This window comes from Hydractinia symbiolongicarpus, chromosome 5, assembly GCF_029227915.1.
Source record: "Hydractinia symbiolongicarpus strain clone_291-10 chromosome 5, HSymV2.1, whole genome shotgun sequence".
NCBI lineage: Eukaryota > Metazoa > Cnidaria > Hydrozoa > Anthoathecata > Hydractiniidae > Hydractinia > Hydractinia symbiolongicarpus.
This window is the reverse complement of record NC_079879.1, coordinates 10102644-10118855: the sequence shown is the minus strand read 5'-3', so window position 1 is coordinate 10118855 and position 16212 is coordinate 10102644. Positions and strand designations below refer to the sequence as shown.

Sequence of the window (16212 nt, the reverse complement as noted above, 5' to 3'; positions counted from 1 at the left end):
TACCTTATTAGCTTTGCATCTGGACAGGGTTTGCAGAATTGATGAAGAGGAGCAGAATGCTTATAATCGCGTTTAATGACGAAAAACACGATGACGATTATGTGTCTATAAGAACATAAAAATTAAGTTTATAATCACGAATTGCGAAAGTTTATCTCGCCAAAACTTTCCCATTTCATCGTACTTGAATTAAGGAAACTACCGACGATAGATTCTTTCCATGGTATTGATCCCTTGGTCGATCAAGGCCCTACCTTATTAGCTTTGCATCTGGACAGGGTTTGCAGAATTGATGAAGAGGAGCAGAATGCTTATAATCGAGTTTAATGACGAAGAACACGATGACGATTATGTGTTTATAAGAACATAAAAATTAAGTTTATAATCACGAATTGCGAAAGTTTATCTCGCCAAAACTTTCCCATTTCGGATTTCGCGTAAATTTATCTCGCGAAAATATTTGAATTTTTAGATTCGCGAAAGTTTCTCGACTCGCGAAAGTTTCTCTGAAAAAAAGTAGCTTCGTAACAGGTAAAATGAAAGAGATTTAAGAAAACTGTTTAAAAATCTACTTTTACAGTTTACAGCTTTACAGGAGACTTTTTAAAATTAACGAGAATTGAGAGGTTTTGAGAAGCAGCAGCAACGTATGAAAAAAAATACCAGTTTTTTAAAAGTAACACCACCCTAAAGCCATTTTAAGTAGAACAACACAAAATATCATACACCGGTTGACAAGAATCTCGTTTCCTTGGGATTTTCCCTTTTTTCATTAAAATAGGTTCTAAAAAAGCCTGGGGACGATGATGAGAAGAAAAACTACTTTACACGAGTTTCTTTACAATTGCATTTATTCTGCGGGTAGAATAATTTTAAATACGTTTGTAGCAATTATTATACCTTTCACAAACCAAAAAACTGCAAGCAAAAAACCTGCCCGAAAGAAAACCACATAAAACAAACTCTTAAGAAAAAACAACTACAAACGTTTGATTTTAAGCATTTAGGTATAAACTGGAAGTATTAAGAGGAAGGAACGGAGAAGAGTTTGTTGACGCTCGAGCAGGACATGAGATTGCGTACAGCTATTGACGTTAAAAAAGCAGATAAATACCTTTTCTTAAAAACATCCTAATATTTGCACAAATCTTATCAAATAAGACATTTTCACTTCGAAACAAAACAATATATCGATCTGTTCTCATACTCAATAAAATTATAAAATTCTTTCTACGCGATTATTCACACCAATTTCTTTGCTTCGAAGAATCCTTTCAAATGACGCATTTGCCAAAAGCCAGTAGCTAGGAGAACCAGTGTTTGTAGCAACGCCCACCATAACACACGCTGGTTAGTGCTTTCACTTGTCGTTCGAAAGCGTTCTTCGCGGTACTAAAAATATAAGTATAGGCGTAGAAAAAAGACTTGGAAAACACATTATTATTTGTAACAGCGCTATTTCGAATACCACTGATTAATCCAACCCAGACGCTGTTGCTCTATAAAACTTCCTAATAAGCACTCATCTGTGAAAATTTCATTGTGAAAACAATTGTACTTTAGTTAACTTTTCAGTATTACCTCTTTTACCAAATGCACTTAATGTGGTTTTTTCGTAGGACCTTCTTACCCTTTGATATGCTTGCTCCTTTGTAATTTGATCAATTTGATCGAGAAGTTGTCTCATTCTAAGTTGTAATTCTGTTAATTTATCTTTCGCTGCAATCACAGCGTAATCATTCGCATGTTCACCAACTAACATCTCCAAATGGACTCGCTAAAAGAAAATACAATCATAAAACGAAAGGTCTTTAACGTTATTGTAAGTACACACTCTATCGTAAGCTGGCATTTGGCATAAATAACCATATGAAAGAAAGCAGCACCAAAATAATTATTTCCTTGACTAACAAAAACACGTTATACTCACCAGTCTACCACCTGAAAATAAACTCCATCTCGTTGAGTTTGTATGTAAACATATATGATGCTCTCCAGGAGTGTGCGACGTAAAGGTAAAACGACCTTCAGAAGCGTAAAACTTTGACAGCACCACCTTTTTTTCTGGGTCAAGAACTTCTACGTGCATCCCAATACCAGGACTGGCTGGCATGTAATCGTTTGCAGAATCATCAAAAAGCTGTGTACGGTATTTTCCTATAAAAATGAAATTAAACAAAACACTTAATATTGCGTTAGATAGCTGATGTATTTACCGACAATTTTTTTTGATATACGTGCATGTATGTTAAAAGGATAACACAGTCAACAATTGGCTGCATAGATTTATGCTTAGCAGCAGGTGAAAACATAAGTATAATATCAATGATTTATGGAAACAAAATTAAAATAAGAAAATTAATCTTATGAAAATAATAAAGCAACATAAAATAAAAACTGAACACATGTTTTTTCATTTTTCAAAACCAAATAGCCCTATTTCATCCCTTGTTGATAAGTTCCTCTTTGTAAGCTTATAATTTTAAAGGAGAACTAACGAAAAAACCTACATTTATATCAGTTTATCCTAAGAATAATTTTAAATTGGCGACTTGTGTCTTTAATCATTTTAAAGAATGCAGTTGGTGAAAGCTTAAAGACCAATGATGTAATAAGGTATAACATTGGTTAGTCAAAATTGGAACTCATATCAAGCCTTTAAAAATAGTAGAAACTACTATATTTTAATAAAGCTGCTTATATTTTAAACTTCATTAATCAACAACCACAGTTTTTAGGATATTGCCAGTTATATATTGCTGTGTTTTCCTTGGATAACATTTTTTGCAAAATATTGGAAGGTTTAAGGTTCGTTAAGTCTTTCAAAATCAGCATTCCCAATAAAAATAAAATATTTTTTATTAACTCCATTTTTGAGCCTTTGGATACTTAGAAAATGCATTTACGTAAAACTGGATCTTACTGGGGAAGCAGCAGGTACAACCATAGGTGTAAGCCTAGTAACCAAAATCGAAAATGTGCTAGCTGCACTTTACACAATTTTTTAAGCTTGGTAGGGTTGTTTTATCGTTATTTCAGAGAGAAATACAGCATAGAGGGATTTTAAAGCTTTGTACCATGTGTTCTTTTTTTCTCTATGTATGGCTATTAGCATTTGAAACAGGTAAAACTTGAGCGGTCATATTAGAGAAACGTCCTAATTATGTGATTTAACTTTCCCCACTAATCTTGTCTCTCACTGGCAACACTGCATGGCTATGAGATGATATCGTGAGCCCTAAGGCTAGTTTATACAATATTACCAATTTCACCGATACAGGCTTCTCATTTTAAGGTACGCGATCACGTTCCTACGCCCTATCGCATACCTGAATTATGTGAGGTACGGGAAAAACCGTGTAGCTCCGTTGACAGATTAGATCTGAAAATTACTGAATAATCCGGGTCCTTTTAATCCACGAACAAGCCTATTCATAGCCAACCTGACCATCCTAGCTAATTCACTGACTCCTGACTTAACTTAAAAGAACTACGTAGACAGAAATTTCTTTTGCCTGGCCCCTTCGTCGTTGATAACCAGGTCTTACACAACAAATCCAGCCATGCGGTCCTTAACTAATGCTGAGGTGAACGCTGACACAGCACAGATAAAGCAATTCTAAAACTGTCATACCTAACGTAATTCAGGCACTGGCAGGCGGAACAGACATTTTATCATGGATTTAATTAGATAATTTCTTCATTTGACAAAGCAACTGGAAACCATTTATTAAAATGACAGTATAGTCATGCATACTATTTCGGCCATGTAGAGAAAGAAGTTAGGATTGAGAGAGTCGCTATACCAGTAGACGCTCAATCATTGTGTTTGGGGTTCATGATTCAAAACACTCCCAACTATTCTACCGCAAAATGAATGTGCAACAAAGATTAACCTTGGAGCCCGTATCGCACGTGTAACATCCTTTGCACGTGCGTTGCTAAACAAATAAATACCTATTTTAAAAATTGCGTAACTGGAGCAAATTAGGTACGCTGTGCAATCGCGTAACGTAGTCAACTGGCGTACACGATTGATCACGTAAGCACATTTTTACGAAATAAGAAGCCGGCTATACCGAAATTTGTTAACTTAATAGAACAAATACCCGAAACATCGCCTGGGTAGCTCATCAATGAGAAAATTTAATAGACTTAAGCAAAGTATTTTACTCAAAAAAAATATTCTAAAATGCACACACTTATGCTGAAATTCGCATCTTCTTTTAGTGATAATAAGTAAATCTTTGTGACCAACTATGGTTGTTTTAAGCCAATAAAAAAAATTGATGAAGGGAACACGTGTTTTTAATGCAGAAACTTAAATAAGCTGCAATATCAATCTTGTTTTTATTCAACTAAAACTGCATGTACAGGCAAGATGGCAGCAAGTCATAGCGATGTTTAAATATATTACGAAAGCATAAAGGAGGTTAAAATAATTTCGGCAAGGAACAACAATAAATCAATGTTTTCACTACTTCTTTTGATTGTATATATTTTAATATGGCTGTTTGCAGGTAAACTAAACTATAATCTTGACCGAAATCTTATATACCCTTGGCTGAATAAAGATTGTTTTATCAAAAAAGCTAAATTTTAAGTTACTCGTTCTATTAAAATACAGAAGAAGATGCAACCAGGGAATAAAAACTGTATTAGCATTATTAAAAATATTTAAGCGAGACATTCAATTTGAAGGTAGCATACTAAGGCCGTTATCAAAAATATGTTGTGTTCGCATCCTTTGTCCGACTCACTTTTGGTAATAAAAACCCGAGTCGGTATAAGTTGCAAAAAAAAAAACGGGAAAAAATTTTGCGAGGTATATATTTCTCAAAAAGAAAATTTTTTTCGCCAGAAAATGCAAAGTTGTTAAAAAAACGCGAAAATTAATATCCGTAAAAATTAATTCCTTTAGGGCACTCCTGTGGCTACTGACAGTTTACAGGGTGCCGAAAAATGGTCTACAAACGATGTTGAGTGGCTCTATACTGTTTTTGACCCTGGGAACGAATTGTTTGCTCTGATCTGAAAATCCCGACTCATTTTTACAGGGCACACGAGGGTGCCGATAAGCCGCATACGCCGTAAAAAGTGCGGGCGTTTTCGGGCGAGTTCAGTGTTTTGAAAAAAATTCAAGTATTCGCCCGAAAAAACCCGCATAGGCCCAAACAATGCCCGAAGAACAAAAAAAAACAAACACTAATATGATTCATAAAAACTATAAAAAGTAAAATAAACTTACTATGTGGTAGCGAATTTCCTAAAAGAACTGTTTTTGATGGTTTTTGATAAAGTTTACTTTATAAATAACTTATATATAAACTTTATTAACTCCTTTCTCTTCTAGCGCCTTCTTCCCAAAGAGGGTGCCGATAAGCCGCAAACGCCCGCATATATACGGGCGAGTTCGGGCGACTTTTCAAATAAAATTTGCGGTTGTCCCCCGAAACCGCCCGCACTTTGCCGAACATTCCTGAAATGCAATTCCTTGTAACAAACCATGCGGAGGATGGTTGGGAAGAAGGAGACAAAAAATAATTTTTTGTCTCCAAAAACGGAGATAATCTTTTTCTTCAAAAACGGAGATAATTTTCAAAACAGAAGGCAATTTTAAGGACAATCTCTTGAAATGGAAACAATCTCATGAATTACATCTGGGTTGTACTGATGAAAGTGGGAGGTAAGCCTTAACTGACGTACTATATGATTTGGCTTTATGCAAGAAATAAGATGCAAATCTCGCAGATTAATCTGACCTAAAAATCAGCAAACAAACCTGTTATCATAGTTTCATCTGGAATTTCTTCTATAAAACATTTCTTTTCCGTTTCACCCATGTGGAAATACAGTCCATAACATGTTGATGTGTAGAGTAGAGCTAATAATACAAAATAATTCCTCATCTTCTATCGAATGTTGTTTTACAACACTTTCGCTACCACAGTGAAGCTGCCATTAATTTTTATTCGTTATGCGCACGCAACGTGTCCTCTTAATTTTATTTATTTATTTATTTTTTGAGGCCGCATATAGCTTGATCCGCGGCGTCAGTTGCGCAGAATCTGAATGATGAATGGGGCTTGGAAATATGTGAATCGAACACACCTGCCCTCTTCTCTAACCATTTTTTTTAAAAAAAATGATGTTCAAAAAGAAAAATAGAAATATTAAAAAACAGAACATAAAAAAATCATTATTTAAAACCAATCTGCTGCACAGATTTTATTTGAGTTATTTCTCAAGGCGTTATTCTTTCCGGCAACTAAAGAGAGGTCGACCTCTTCCAACCTCGTTCCCAGGGCTTCTTGTCTCTCATCGGCGCTGCGCTTATTGATAGGTCTGACGAAAAATGTTCGTCTCGCCGTCCGATATTCAAAAAGAGACAACTTGTCCTGGGATCGAGGTTGGACCTCTTCCCCACCTTGCCTATGATATTTTGGGGAGGCAGACAGGTGTTAAATTTTTCACCGCCACCTACTTTCTGGCAATCCAATGCAAATCATCAAAGCTATTTGGCTTTAAAGCTGGCTGTTCTTAAATGTGCTTTATGGGCAAAATCTCGTGACTATTAAGTTTCTGGTAGAAAGTTCTTAATTTCCTCTTTTGGTAACTTGGATTCAGTGAACCTTTTCAAGAGTCCTTGTGTGTTTTTAAAATGGACTTTGGATAAACAAAATTGCTTGCAGTGGTCGGAAAAAGTGAGTTATACTGAATAATCAACCAGAAAAATGCAGAAACAAGAACTTCAAATTCAATAAACATAGGAGTTGTGGCGTAACGTAATGTTTTCATTTTGCATTTAATACATTGGACATGCGCACGCATTATATTTACAGGCAAAAATATAAACAACGGACCGTAACGATTGAAGATATAAAGTAAACAAAAAAACTGGCGCTATAATTGTCTGCTCTAAATAGAAAGTTGCGCATATACGGAACTTTGTAAACATTTTTCACTCATCTATACGACGATCAGTAGATTACAATGCAGCAAAACATTTTTGAAGTTTCATTATGTAGACTGTGAGCGAACAGTGTTTTTAAAATCTGCTGCTTTATGAAGAACGAACATCAAATGTTTATTCACTGGATAATAATTCACGCAGTTAATAGGAGAAGATTACATTTCACTTCAAGTGCCATACATCAGGGAGATTTATCCCAGCTTCTAAGGTACATCGTTTTGTATGTTCCTATTTTTTAGCTTAAACTACGTCCTAAAAAAATAAATTGTAATATAATTTTACACGTTATTAGAAGGAATGTGCAGTCAAGTTCCGCTATCTCGAACTCTCAATGGATCTGACAAGAAATTGGAGAAAAGGAGATTATACCAGTAGAAAAATCGAGATGGAGGGTTTTAACTTTTTCTGACGAGTTGCCGTATAACTCAAAAGAAAAGGTGTCAAAGAAAGCCTTTTATAAAAGTATTTTTAATTGATAAGTCTTTCTCGATTTTTTTGTACTTTTTATTTAATTTTTTTCCAGTGCAGTATTCTTTTCGAGATCTTGATAACTACTAATTTCTCGAAAGCGATCGATTTATAGTGTTTATGATGGTGCAATATTTTCTGATAAGTTCGAAACAACTGTAATTTCTCCCTTAGGGACCAGAACGTAGTTCGACATAGCAAATAATACGAAAGTAGAGTAAATTTTAGTTAGCAAGACCAGAAAGGGTAAAGGAAGCATGGGTTTTGTTCGAAGTAGCACATGTTCAAGAGTATAAAAAGGGTCATTGGAAATGAGAGGGAGCAGCTTTAACAAATAGTGGCACAATGTCTTAAGAAATGTTTATTCAAGCGAAGCAGGTTATTTGTTTAACAAAAAAAAAACATAACCGGAACAAAGTAGAGGGCACTTTCTTCTATGTGTTTTCCGAAAAGAATATGACGATGCTAAAACACAAACTGCTTGCTACCTTTTTTTCTTTCTACAAAAGAGAAATGGGTTGAGCAATGGCTACTGTAGGCCTCCACATGTTTTATTAAAGCAGAATTTTTAACTCAATGGTATTGTATCAATGATTTATCCGGTTGCGTTGATGCGTATTAATATTTAAGCTAGTTTCTAAGAGAGGTGTATTGTTATTTTGCTGTTTTCAGTGTTGAGAGTCATACAATTTAATGTCAATGTTAGATTTAAATAACGAAGAGGTAAATAAGTGTTATCTCTGCATTCTGTTTCGATGGGATAATGGCACCAGTTACTTCAGGATATTTTAGAGGCAGTGCAGGCTCACAGTTGCTAGTCTTCTGGTTTTAATAGTTGTCGCGGCTGGATAGTTTCACAAACGCCTGTTAGTTTCTTTTTGATAACTTCTGTTTAAGATGAGGAGTGGTCACACCCATTACGAGACGATGTCGCAAGTTTTAGTAGCGTTAACCAAACAAAACAGTGAGTTTTTGTACATTTAAACGCAAATGTGAAAATCTTACAAAAATATTTAATTCTAAAATAGTTTTTTTTTTCTGGAGAAACTAAATTTAATTATATTTCTTGATACTTATTTTACTTGTTTAATACAGTGTCAGGTTTCGTAGGATATATAGGATTTGGTAAACTTCATAGAAATGGTAAAATTACACCACTGGTATTTGTTTTTTAAAGGAACCATTTATGTTTCAAGTGTTTGAACGTAGGTTGGTTTAATATCATGATTTTATTGATGCTTGGAACAAAATTTTTAAAATGTAAAGTAGCTATTTATATTTTATGGGTTTTTTTTCTTTTTTTTTCGACACTTTAGATTGATTTTTAATTTGTTATGTAACATCTCTTGTGCCGTTTTGTTAGACAACATACGGTGACTGTTTTTATGTTGCTGGAAACCAAACTTTTAGATATTACACTAGCCAGGAGACCCAGCATAATTTTTCTTACCACAATAAAATCTGAAAAATTATTGTAATAGTTAAGGTAGGAAATATTACGCTGGCTCTCAAACGATTTTTCTGCGGTCACAATAAGGACTGCGCTTTTTGATTAGTTCAATCTTTTGTTCTTTGCTCACTGTCCAATATCGGGGAATCTTTTGTTTTGAGCGCCAATTGTCTCACTCACCTGTGAAAATTTAATAAATTTTGTATTATTTAAAAGGTTAAGATGTGACCACGCCAAATTACAATCAACCAATGACCACAAGGTCATTGGTTGATTGTAATTCGCGGTTTTCTAGAAAGGTGAATTGGAGTTTTAGGGATTCAGCTACTCTGACATTTATTTGCGTCAAAGCTTTTTTGTGAAAGAAACTGAATTTGACATTGTCGAACGAAGGAAACAAGTAGGCTAATATTACACGTGAAGTTGTATCTAAATGAGCACTGTAGCGCCCATCACCACATTTTCTGTTTTGTTTTAAAAGAGAACTTTGAGTTTTTTTGCGTTTCTCAGTTTCTTTTCACATAAGTTAGAACAGAAAAACACAACAGCGTTATAAGAAATGACCGTATGACTGTAATCCTTTTTTCAGGCCGCTAATTTCAAATGATTTTAGTTTCGCTTTTATTTTTCTTCCTTATTACATAAAAGTTAAAATTAATCATGAAGAAAATTAATAAAACAGTCAATTTAGTGTGGGGGCAACTGTAACCCCGCTGGATTTTTTTGTTAGAAGCAATATTTTGTGTTTTTCAAATATATTATTGCATAAATATTCAAAATTACCTTAATGCTAATTTTTATTTTCACTTTTGTGTATTTTACAGACCAGATGGAAATAACAGGGAAAAAATCGCTTATTTGTATATACTTTTTACTATATGTGTGTTAGCAAATATTTCTTGGGTTTAAGGCAATAAATAACAAATTAAATTTTGCTAAATTTTCTCCCTGATCTTTGTTAGAGCATCTTCAGATCACAAGTAAAAACGTCTTTCAACATGCATGTACAAATTGTTAAAAATTCTCTTGATAAAAATAAAATGTATAAAAATCGTTTATTAACAATAAAAGTCGTTAAAAATTATAGTATGTTTTCCCAAATTTCAGATAATCGTCTTATTTCATCTTTTTTGTTCAATAAATCCGATTTATGTTGTTTAATCGCTAATGCCTCTTTAAATTTTCTTTTAATAAAATTGTTTTCCCTATAGAGAATTTCTATTTTCTCAAAGTTCATTTCGTGTTTTGTTTCTTTAATGTGTTTGGACATTCCAGAGACGTTTTCTTTATCGTTTTTTGCGCCATTTTTGTGTTCTTTTATTCGTGTTGTCAACTTCCTTCCTGTTTCTCATATGTAATATTTTCCACAATCTCCACACGTTACTTTATATACAACACCTGATTCATTGTCCTGGTTTCCGTTTTTCAATATTTTGTTGCCTTTTACAACATTTTTTAGCGCTTTGTTTTTCGTATGTGTTAATTTTACATTAAATTTCTTGCATACTCTGGCGATTTGTTCTGAGATGCCTTTTTCATAGGGTAAAAACAATCGAATTGAATTCGTGAAAGACGTTTTTACTTGTGATCTGAAGATGCTCTGACAAAGATCAGGGAGAAAATTTATCAAAATTTAATTTGTTATTTATTGCCTTAAACCCAAGAAATATTTGCTAATTAACTATGAAAAGGCAAACCTATAAAAAATTTATATGTGTGTATTACGTGAAGGTTTAGCCACTTGCTGGTATCATTAAATGTAATTTGACTATGCTGCACATGTTGTTAAAAGTTCAACTACAAAACCCATGATATGAGCCAGTCAGTAAATTACTAAAATTCGCAAATTTGTCCTTATATTGTTTTTACTTATTATACATTTGGGTTCGAATTTCAAACCACATAAAAAAACGAAATCTATTATCTAATTGGTATTGAATAAATGTCAGTTATCAATTCAATCATCATCGTCGCTTTCCAATTCACTGTGATTGTCTTCCTCTTACTGCTTCAACATCTTTCGGTAATATTGCTTTTGTTACTATGTTTATAACGTTATCTTAATCATCAAAGCTCCAGTTCTATTCACCTAATGTTAAAGAAAGCCTAATGACATTTTTGTTAAAACTGCTGCATATGGAATTAGAAAGTTGATGATGGTAGCCTCGTTCGTTAACCCTAACAGATATGGATCTGTCAATACCAAACAACTTGTTACAGCTCCTTCCGTAGTATCTTTGCAGGTTTGAACAGCACATTATAATCGTCAGCACTACTATGAATACTGGCAGAATCAAAAGCTTCGCTTTCAGTTCTTGAACTGCATAACTGTGTTGATTCATTTGCGCGATACGACTTAATGAACTTAACATCCCCAATTTGTTCTTCTATCAACTGTTTTAAATATTTTTGTAGACATTCTTTAAAGAACGTTTTCCCATTCCATTTTCTACCAAAATACTTTTATAGGTCCTGTGAATAGTGTAAATATTAAGAATTTCCCCTTGAGAAAGTTTGTACTCGACCAGGTTCAGGATTTTTATATCTGCTACTACCCGAGCTTTATGATTTGTATCTATGAAATCTGTGCCTGTGTTCTTACCAGCCTCTCTCTGTAAGTGCACATAACATTTTAAATGATACAACACATCATTTGCTAGAGCGTCTGATGGATTACAGGCTGAATTCAGTCGCATTTTTATATCTTTTTTCTGAATTGATGATGCATATTCAAATAGCCGTTGACCCATAGGAATCGTTGATACTTTGATGCATTTCTCCTATTTTATGTTGACATATGACACATGCCTTTCTGTTATATTCTATGTGCTGTGATCGCAACAAACGCTGTGACTCTAGATTTTACGTAGGTAATAACCCCTTAGGTCGCCCAGATGATCTCCTACTCGTACTGGCATGAGTACGACTATTATTAAATAACTAACTCACATAACGATCACTATATTTTCTTTCTGTATATACTTTTGTTTTTGTCTTGATATTACAAATTACTATTCTATAAAAGTTCAACAGATTTTATGTATCAGGTTGAGTTTAATGAATAGGAAACATGCATATCATACATAAAATAGTATTAGTGAGTTTCTACATCATTCTGTGTGTCCATTGCAATACACAAGACAAATTTATTTTTGGAAAGCAGAATTTATGACGTAACTATGAGGGAACCAAGTTTTGTATTTCTTTGATTTCTGATTCTGATTCAAGACTAAACAACACTCTTTCTACTTAGAAATATTACAGTAAATTTCCATAAAAGCACTATTTATCAACAGAAACATGACATTTAGATGGTCCTCAAAGGCCAAAATTAGTCATTTCTGTACAAAATAGATCTGGTCTGTAAATTATACCTAAAATTAATATAAAAAATTGGCATTAAGGTGAATTTGAATCTTCATAGAAATGTTAGAAAGAATCTAAAAAAATTGCTTCTAGCCAAAAAATCCAGCGGGATCCAATATAGCTATAATTGCCCCCACACTAGTTCTCAAAACGGTGAAATTATCATTACAAACAGCAGGCTTCAAACTCGCTACTTGCGCATACGTAGGACAGATGGAGAGCGGCACACGAAAGTCGGATTGGGAGTGTTTCGACAGAATTTATAATCATCATATCGTCCACACCATATACCGCAAAATCTGGGTGAAACGAAATCAATCAACTTCCAAGTCTAAAGTGGATCGATTTCTCTCCGGAGTGTTAAAATGTAACATAACACAACATAACACTTTAAAAATGGCGGGAAATCAATGTACAGAACAAAGAAGAATATTGTTAATTTTCTGACTAAACTTTTTTTTTATTGGTTCTTTGTCATTCGTGTGTGGGCACCCTGAACATGATACTACACGTTTTTTTTATGAGAAACATGTTTATAAGAAACCTACCAGAATTCTTCAAAAATTAAGAAACTTTTACTACTACATTCTATGTCTATTTCTGAAATAAGAAACTTTTTTCTAACTAATTCTTACAATTAATTGAAGAAAATGTTACAATCATCACTGGGGAGAGACTTTGAAACAAAAAATGCTATATTTTTTTCATTTAAAACCAACTAGTCCAAAGATTAAAGAAACTTTTAGAACTAGCTAATTATTTGATATAAGAAACCTATATTTTACTGGGAAAATTAAGAAATTAAATAAGAAATTTTTGGAACTAAAAACATGGAATTTCAGCCTACAAATAAGAAACTTTTAGAACTAGGCCCTTCGCCAGGTTTCTTATATATATAAAAAAAGTAATTACTCACTGCATGTGCTAGCAAAGTAGATTTCGTTTACTGCGGTCTAAAGCATCCTGCGTTAAATCTTAATCGATATGCTATGATATTAGATAAAGCAATAAAATAAGGAAAAAACCCACGAGGAATTTCTTGGCTGATGAAATTGATTTGATAAAAAACGCTTTATAAAAGACAAAAAAAATATTTTGGGGATCCTTTAAACGAGTACAGTTTAGAAAAAATGATTACATGTCACAGACAAGCACAGACTTGAATTCTTAATCTTAGTTAGGTTCAGAAAAGACTTGTTTTATTTTTTAGGAAACATATCACACACATAGATTTTTTGCCACAATGAAGATACATATATTACTGTTCTTGTTGATGTGTTTATGTGTTCTTGGTTTGGTTTTTGTAACATGGCAAAATCCAGGTAATATACTATCAATTTATCAATTTTTGTTATACCAAGGGATTTTAAGAGTGTGCACTGATTTGCCTAATTTGTCTGTAAAAAAATCGGTGAAAATATTTTAGTCGCTTCAACGAACTTTAGTCGCTTTTTTACTGATTAAATTTAAATCGCTCTTTCTCAAGGAAATTTTAAAGTATAAGACACTCCAAGCCTGTCACCATTACCATATTATGCATAAATTTGTTTCAGTTACGAAAATGAAATTATTTTCAATAATATTTTGCCATTTTTTAACTTACCCAATGTCCTGATAGCTTTGAAATTCGATAATTCAAACTGTGTTCTTTGGTAACGTCTAGTTGACAAAATCGTATAGTAGATACATATCACTGTTTCCCAGTGCCTTTGCAAGAACTTGTTATATAGGACATTATTTAAAAATTTCTTTCAGAATGGCCTTCTTTTACTATTGGTTTTTCATACAAGAAAGATCGCAGCATTCCTCGCAGTTTAAAACAGCAGACCAGTTCACAGGAATTTATTCCACAGCCTCTGCCAACACCAAGAGATCGTACTGCAATTATCTCATATATCCCAAACAGCATGAATCAAGTATATCAATTCGTGTCTATGTTATATGGCTCATGGAAATATTTTACAGATTATCGAGATAAACTTATCAGTCCAATTAAAAGGCATAAAGTAATGCATGTAGATTTGTTGACATTTTGTCATCCGTTGATATGTCCAAACTTAGAACACATATGCGAATTGTATACAAAAAGTGTCAACTCTACCACGCCTCCTAAATGTTGGTTTGTTGAACAAGAATTTGAAATGGATGTTCCATACGGACCAATCAATTCTTTTGTTATGTTCAATAGGACGGATGTAGATGAGTTGATGAAGCCGTACAAATATCTTTTGCGAACTGACCTTGACGTGTTTTTATCGCCTGCCATTTTAATTTGGAGGCCAAATAAAAGAATTATAACAGGTCAAGGTGGATATTGTGACCCATTTAACATGAAAAGATTAAAAGCTATTGCAAGTAAATTAAATATGGTACATCGAGGCGTACATTGTGTTGGTTCGACTTGGTATGGCGAGACAAAACTTTTCACAGTAGCTTCTAAGAAGACATTAGAAATGACAGCACATATGTATTTAAATGAATTTCATCCAACTGCACCTGGATTGGAAACTATTAATTTCACAGCAAATCGTGAAGGAGAATGGGTAAGATGGTGGAGACCAGTCTCCCTCCTGTACGGTGCTGAACTTGCTCTAAATCATTTAATTGAAGATTTTTCTATAAAATACAAACAAGAGCTTGATACACCATCCTGTAGCAAGAAGAGTATTTGGGAAACTCCTCACATTCATTGTTGGCACGATGATTGTGAATTTCAAAAATTTAAATTTATAAGTAATCTAAACAAAGCTATCAGTGGTAGAGACAATATTCCAGGAGACGTCGTTCATAAGATTATTGAAGGTATATATTTTCAAAATGTGACTAATATGAACATCAAACAGTATACGACATATATTGCATGGTCTTCTGTTGGAAAGTATCTCAGGAAAAAATTTCTAGAATAACCACCTTTGTTGTAGTCATATTTTTTCTTAATTCTTACTTCATAAAACATCAACTATGACGCATCAAAGACAGTACAATTACTCTTAGCGAGGAACTAGAATTAATCATCATCGATTACATAGGCGATTAGTAAATAACGATTGCCGCTTTTTGTTGCGTCCAATTGCTTTGACATCGTTGTGTCTTGTCTAATTTGTTATAAGTCAGCCTAATATCCACATTTTGTTAAAGTTGTAAACTTTTCGTTTAATTAACATACTAGCTATAACAAAGGGTATTTCTTGTATACATAGGTTTCCTTTCACCAAAATTTTAAAAGGGACATTTACTATAATGGGGGATAAACAGCAAATAACTTGGCCTTTTTGCCTTAGACTGGATTACCAAATTTAATATTTAATTCAAGTATTTCGTAGCCCTTTCATGAAGTACTTGTCACTGTGGATTCAATTGATAATTGACAAATTAATTCCGTTACATGTTGTCGCAACTAAATTTTCGTTTTATTGAAAATGGACGCAGTAAATTTACAAGAACCGAAGGCTGCGTTATCAGGATGGCGCCCAGTTCGATTCAGATTGTGTCAGGAAGATCTTATTGATGAATCTGGTAAATTCTATCGTCCAGGAGGGTTTATCTTCACCAAAATTTTAAAAACTATGGACTATGAATTCCTGATAAATTAGTTAGGTGTAGAGGTTTTTGCAAGGCAAAATTTTAAAAGTATTTGACAAATTGCCAAATTAGTTCCACGACAAATTAAAAACCAAAATTGTATAGTTAAGGCAACTTTAACCACATTGGTTTTAGGCGTCGGTCAATGTAGTCGATGATTCATTAGCACTAACTTTTGGCGACATGAGATATGACTTATACCATTTTCAATCAATCGTTAAATTACACCCATAACAGATTAAACCAAATACGCCAAAATTAATCGTCGCCAAAAAAATCTATATCAAAAAATTTGATCAACGCCAATGAAAATCAAATTATTTACTTAAGTCGATGACGTATGAATTTCACACTGCTCAATGGTATTTGTCCA

General features: G+C 33.5%; 2 protein-coding genes across 4 annotated transcripts; one reads left to right on the top strand and one right to left on the bottom strand.

The window, feature by feature from the left end:
- Window positions 1-833: 833 nt before the first annotated feature.
- On the bottom strand, window positions 834-6004 carry LOC130644687 (transmembrane emp24 domain-containing protein 9-like). Of its 2 annotated transcripts, none has more exons than XM_057450392.1 (4): window positions 5783-6004; window positions 1931-2157; window positions 1582-1777; window positions 834-1392 (listed from the first exon to the last, which is right to left on the bottom strand). In XM_057450392.1, the coding sequence occupies exons 1-4, from the start codon at window positions 5907-5909 to the stop codon at window positions 1361-1363; spliced, it is 582 nt and encodes a 193-aa protein (XP_057306375.1). In that variant the 5' UTR covers window positions 5910-6004; the 3' UTR covers window positions 834-1360. The 2 variants fall into 2 exon arrangements, with proteins under 2 accessions (XP_057306375.1, XP_057306374.1); XM_057450391.1 differs by having other exon boundaries at window positions 1631-1777; window positions 5783-5998.
- Window positions 6005-6947: 943 nt separating this feature from the next.
- On the top strand, window positions 6948-15166 carry LOC130644686 (uncharacterized). Of its 2 annotated transcripts, XM_057450390.1 has the most exons (3): window positions 6948-7181; window positions 13468-13579; window positions 14013-15166. In XM_057450390.1, exons 2-3 carry the CDS (start codon window positions 13501-13503, stop codon window positions 15161-15163), a joined length of 1230 nt encoding a protein of 409 aa, XP_057306373.1. In that variant the 5' UTR covers window positions 6948-7181; window positions 13468-13500; the 3' UTR covers window positions 15164-15166. The 2 variants fall into 2 exon arrangements, with proteins under 2 accessions (XP_057306373.1, XP_057306372.1); XM_057450389.1 differs by lacking the exon at window positions 6948-7181 and having other exon boundaries at window positions 11376-13579.
- Window positions 15167-16212: the final 1046 nt, after the last annotated feature.

Excerpts from the sequence above, each read along its gene's own strand:
- LOC130644687 (XM_057450391.1), bottom strand. The coding sequence starts at position 5,909 with ATGAGGAATTATTTTGTATTATTAGCTCTACTCTACACATCAACATGT. Across the intron at positions 2,158-5,782 it reads AGATGAAACTATGATAACAG|GAAAATACCGTACACAGCTT; the intron begins GTTTGTTTGCTG and ends TCATTTTTATAG. Across the intron at positions 1,778-1,930 it reads TATTTTCAGGTGGTAGACTG|CGAGTCCATTTGGAGATGTT; the intron begins GTGAGTATAACG and ends ATTTTCTTTTAG.
- LOC130644686 (XM_057450390.1), top strand. The coding sequence starts at position 13,501 with ATGAAGATACATATATTACTGTTCTTGTTGATGTGTTTATGTGTTCTT. Across the intron at positions 13,580-14,012 it reads TGTAACATGGCAAAATCCAG|AATGGCCTTCTTTTACTATT; the intron begins GTAATATACTAT and ends AATTTCTTTCAG.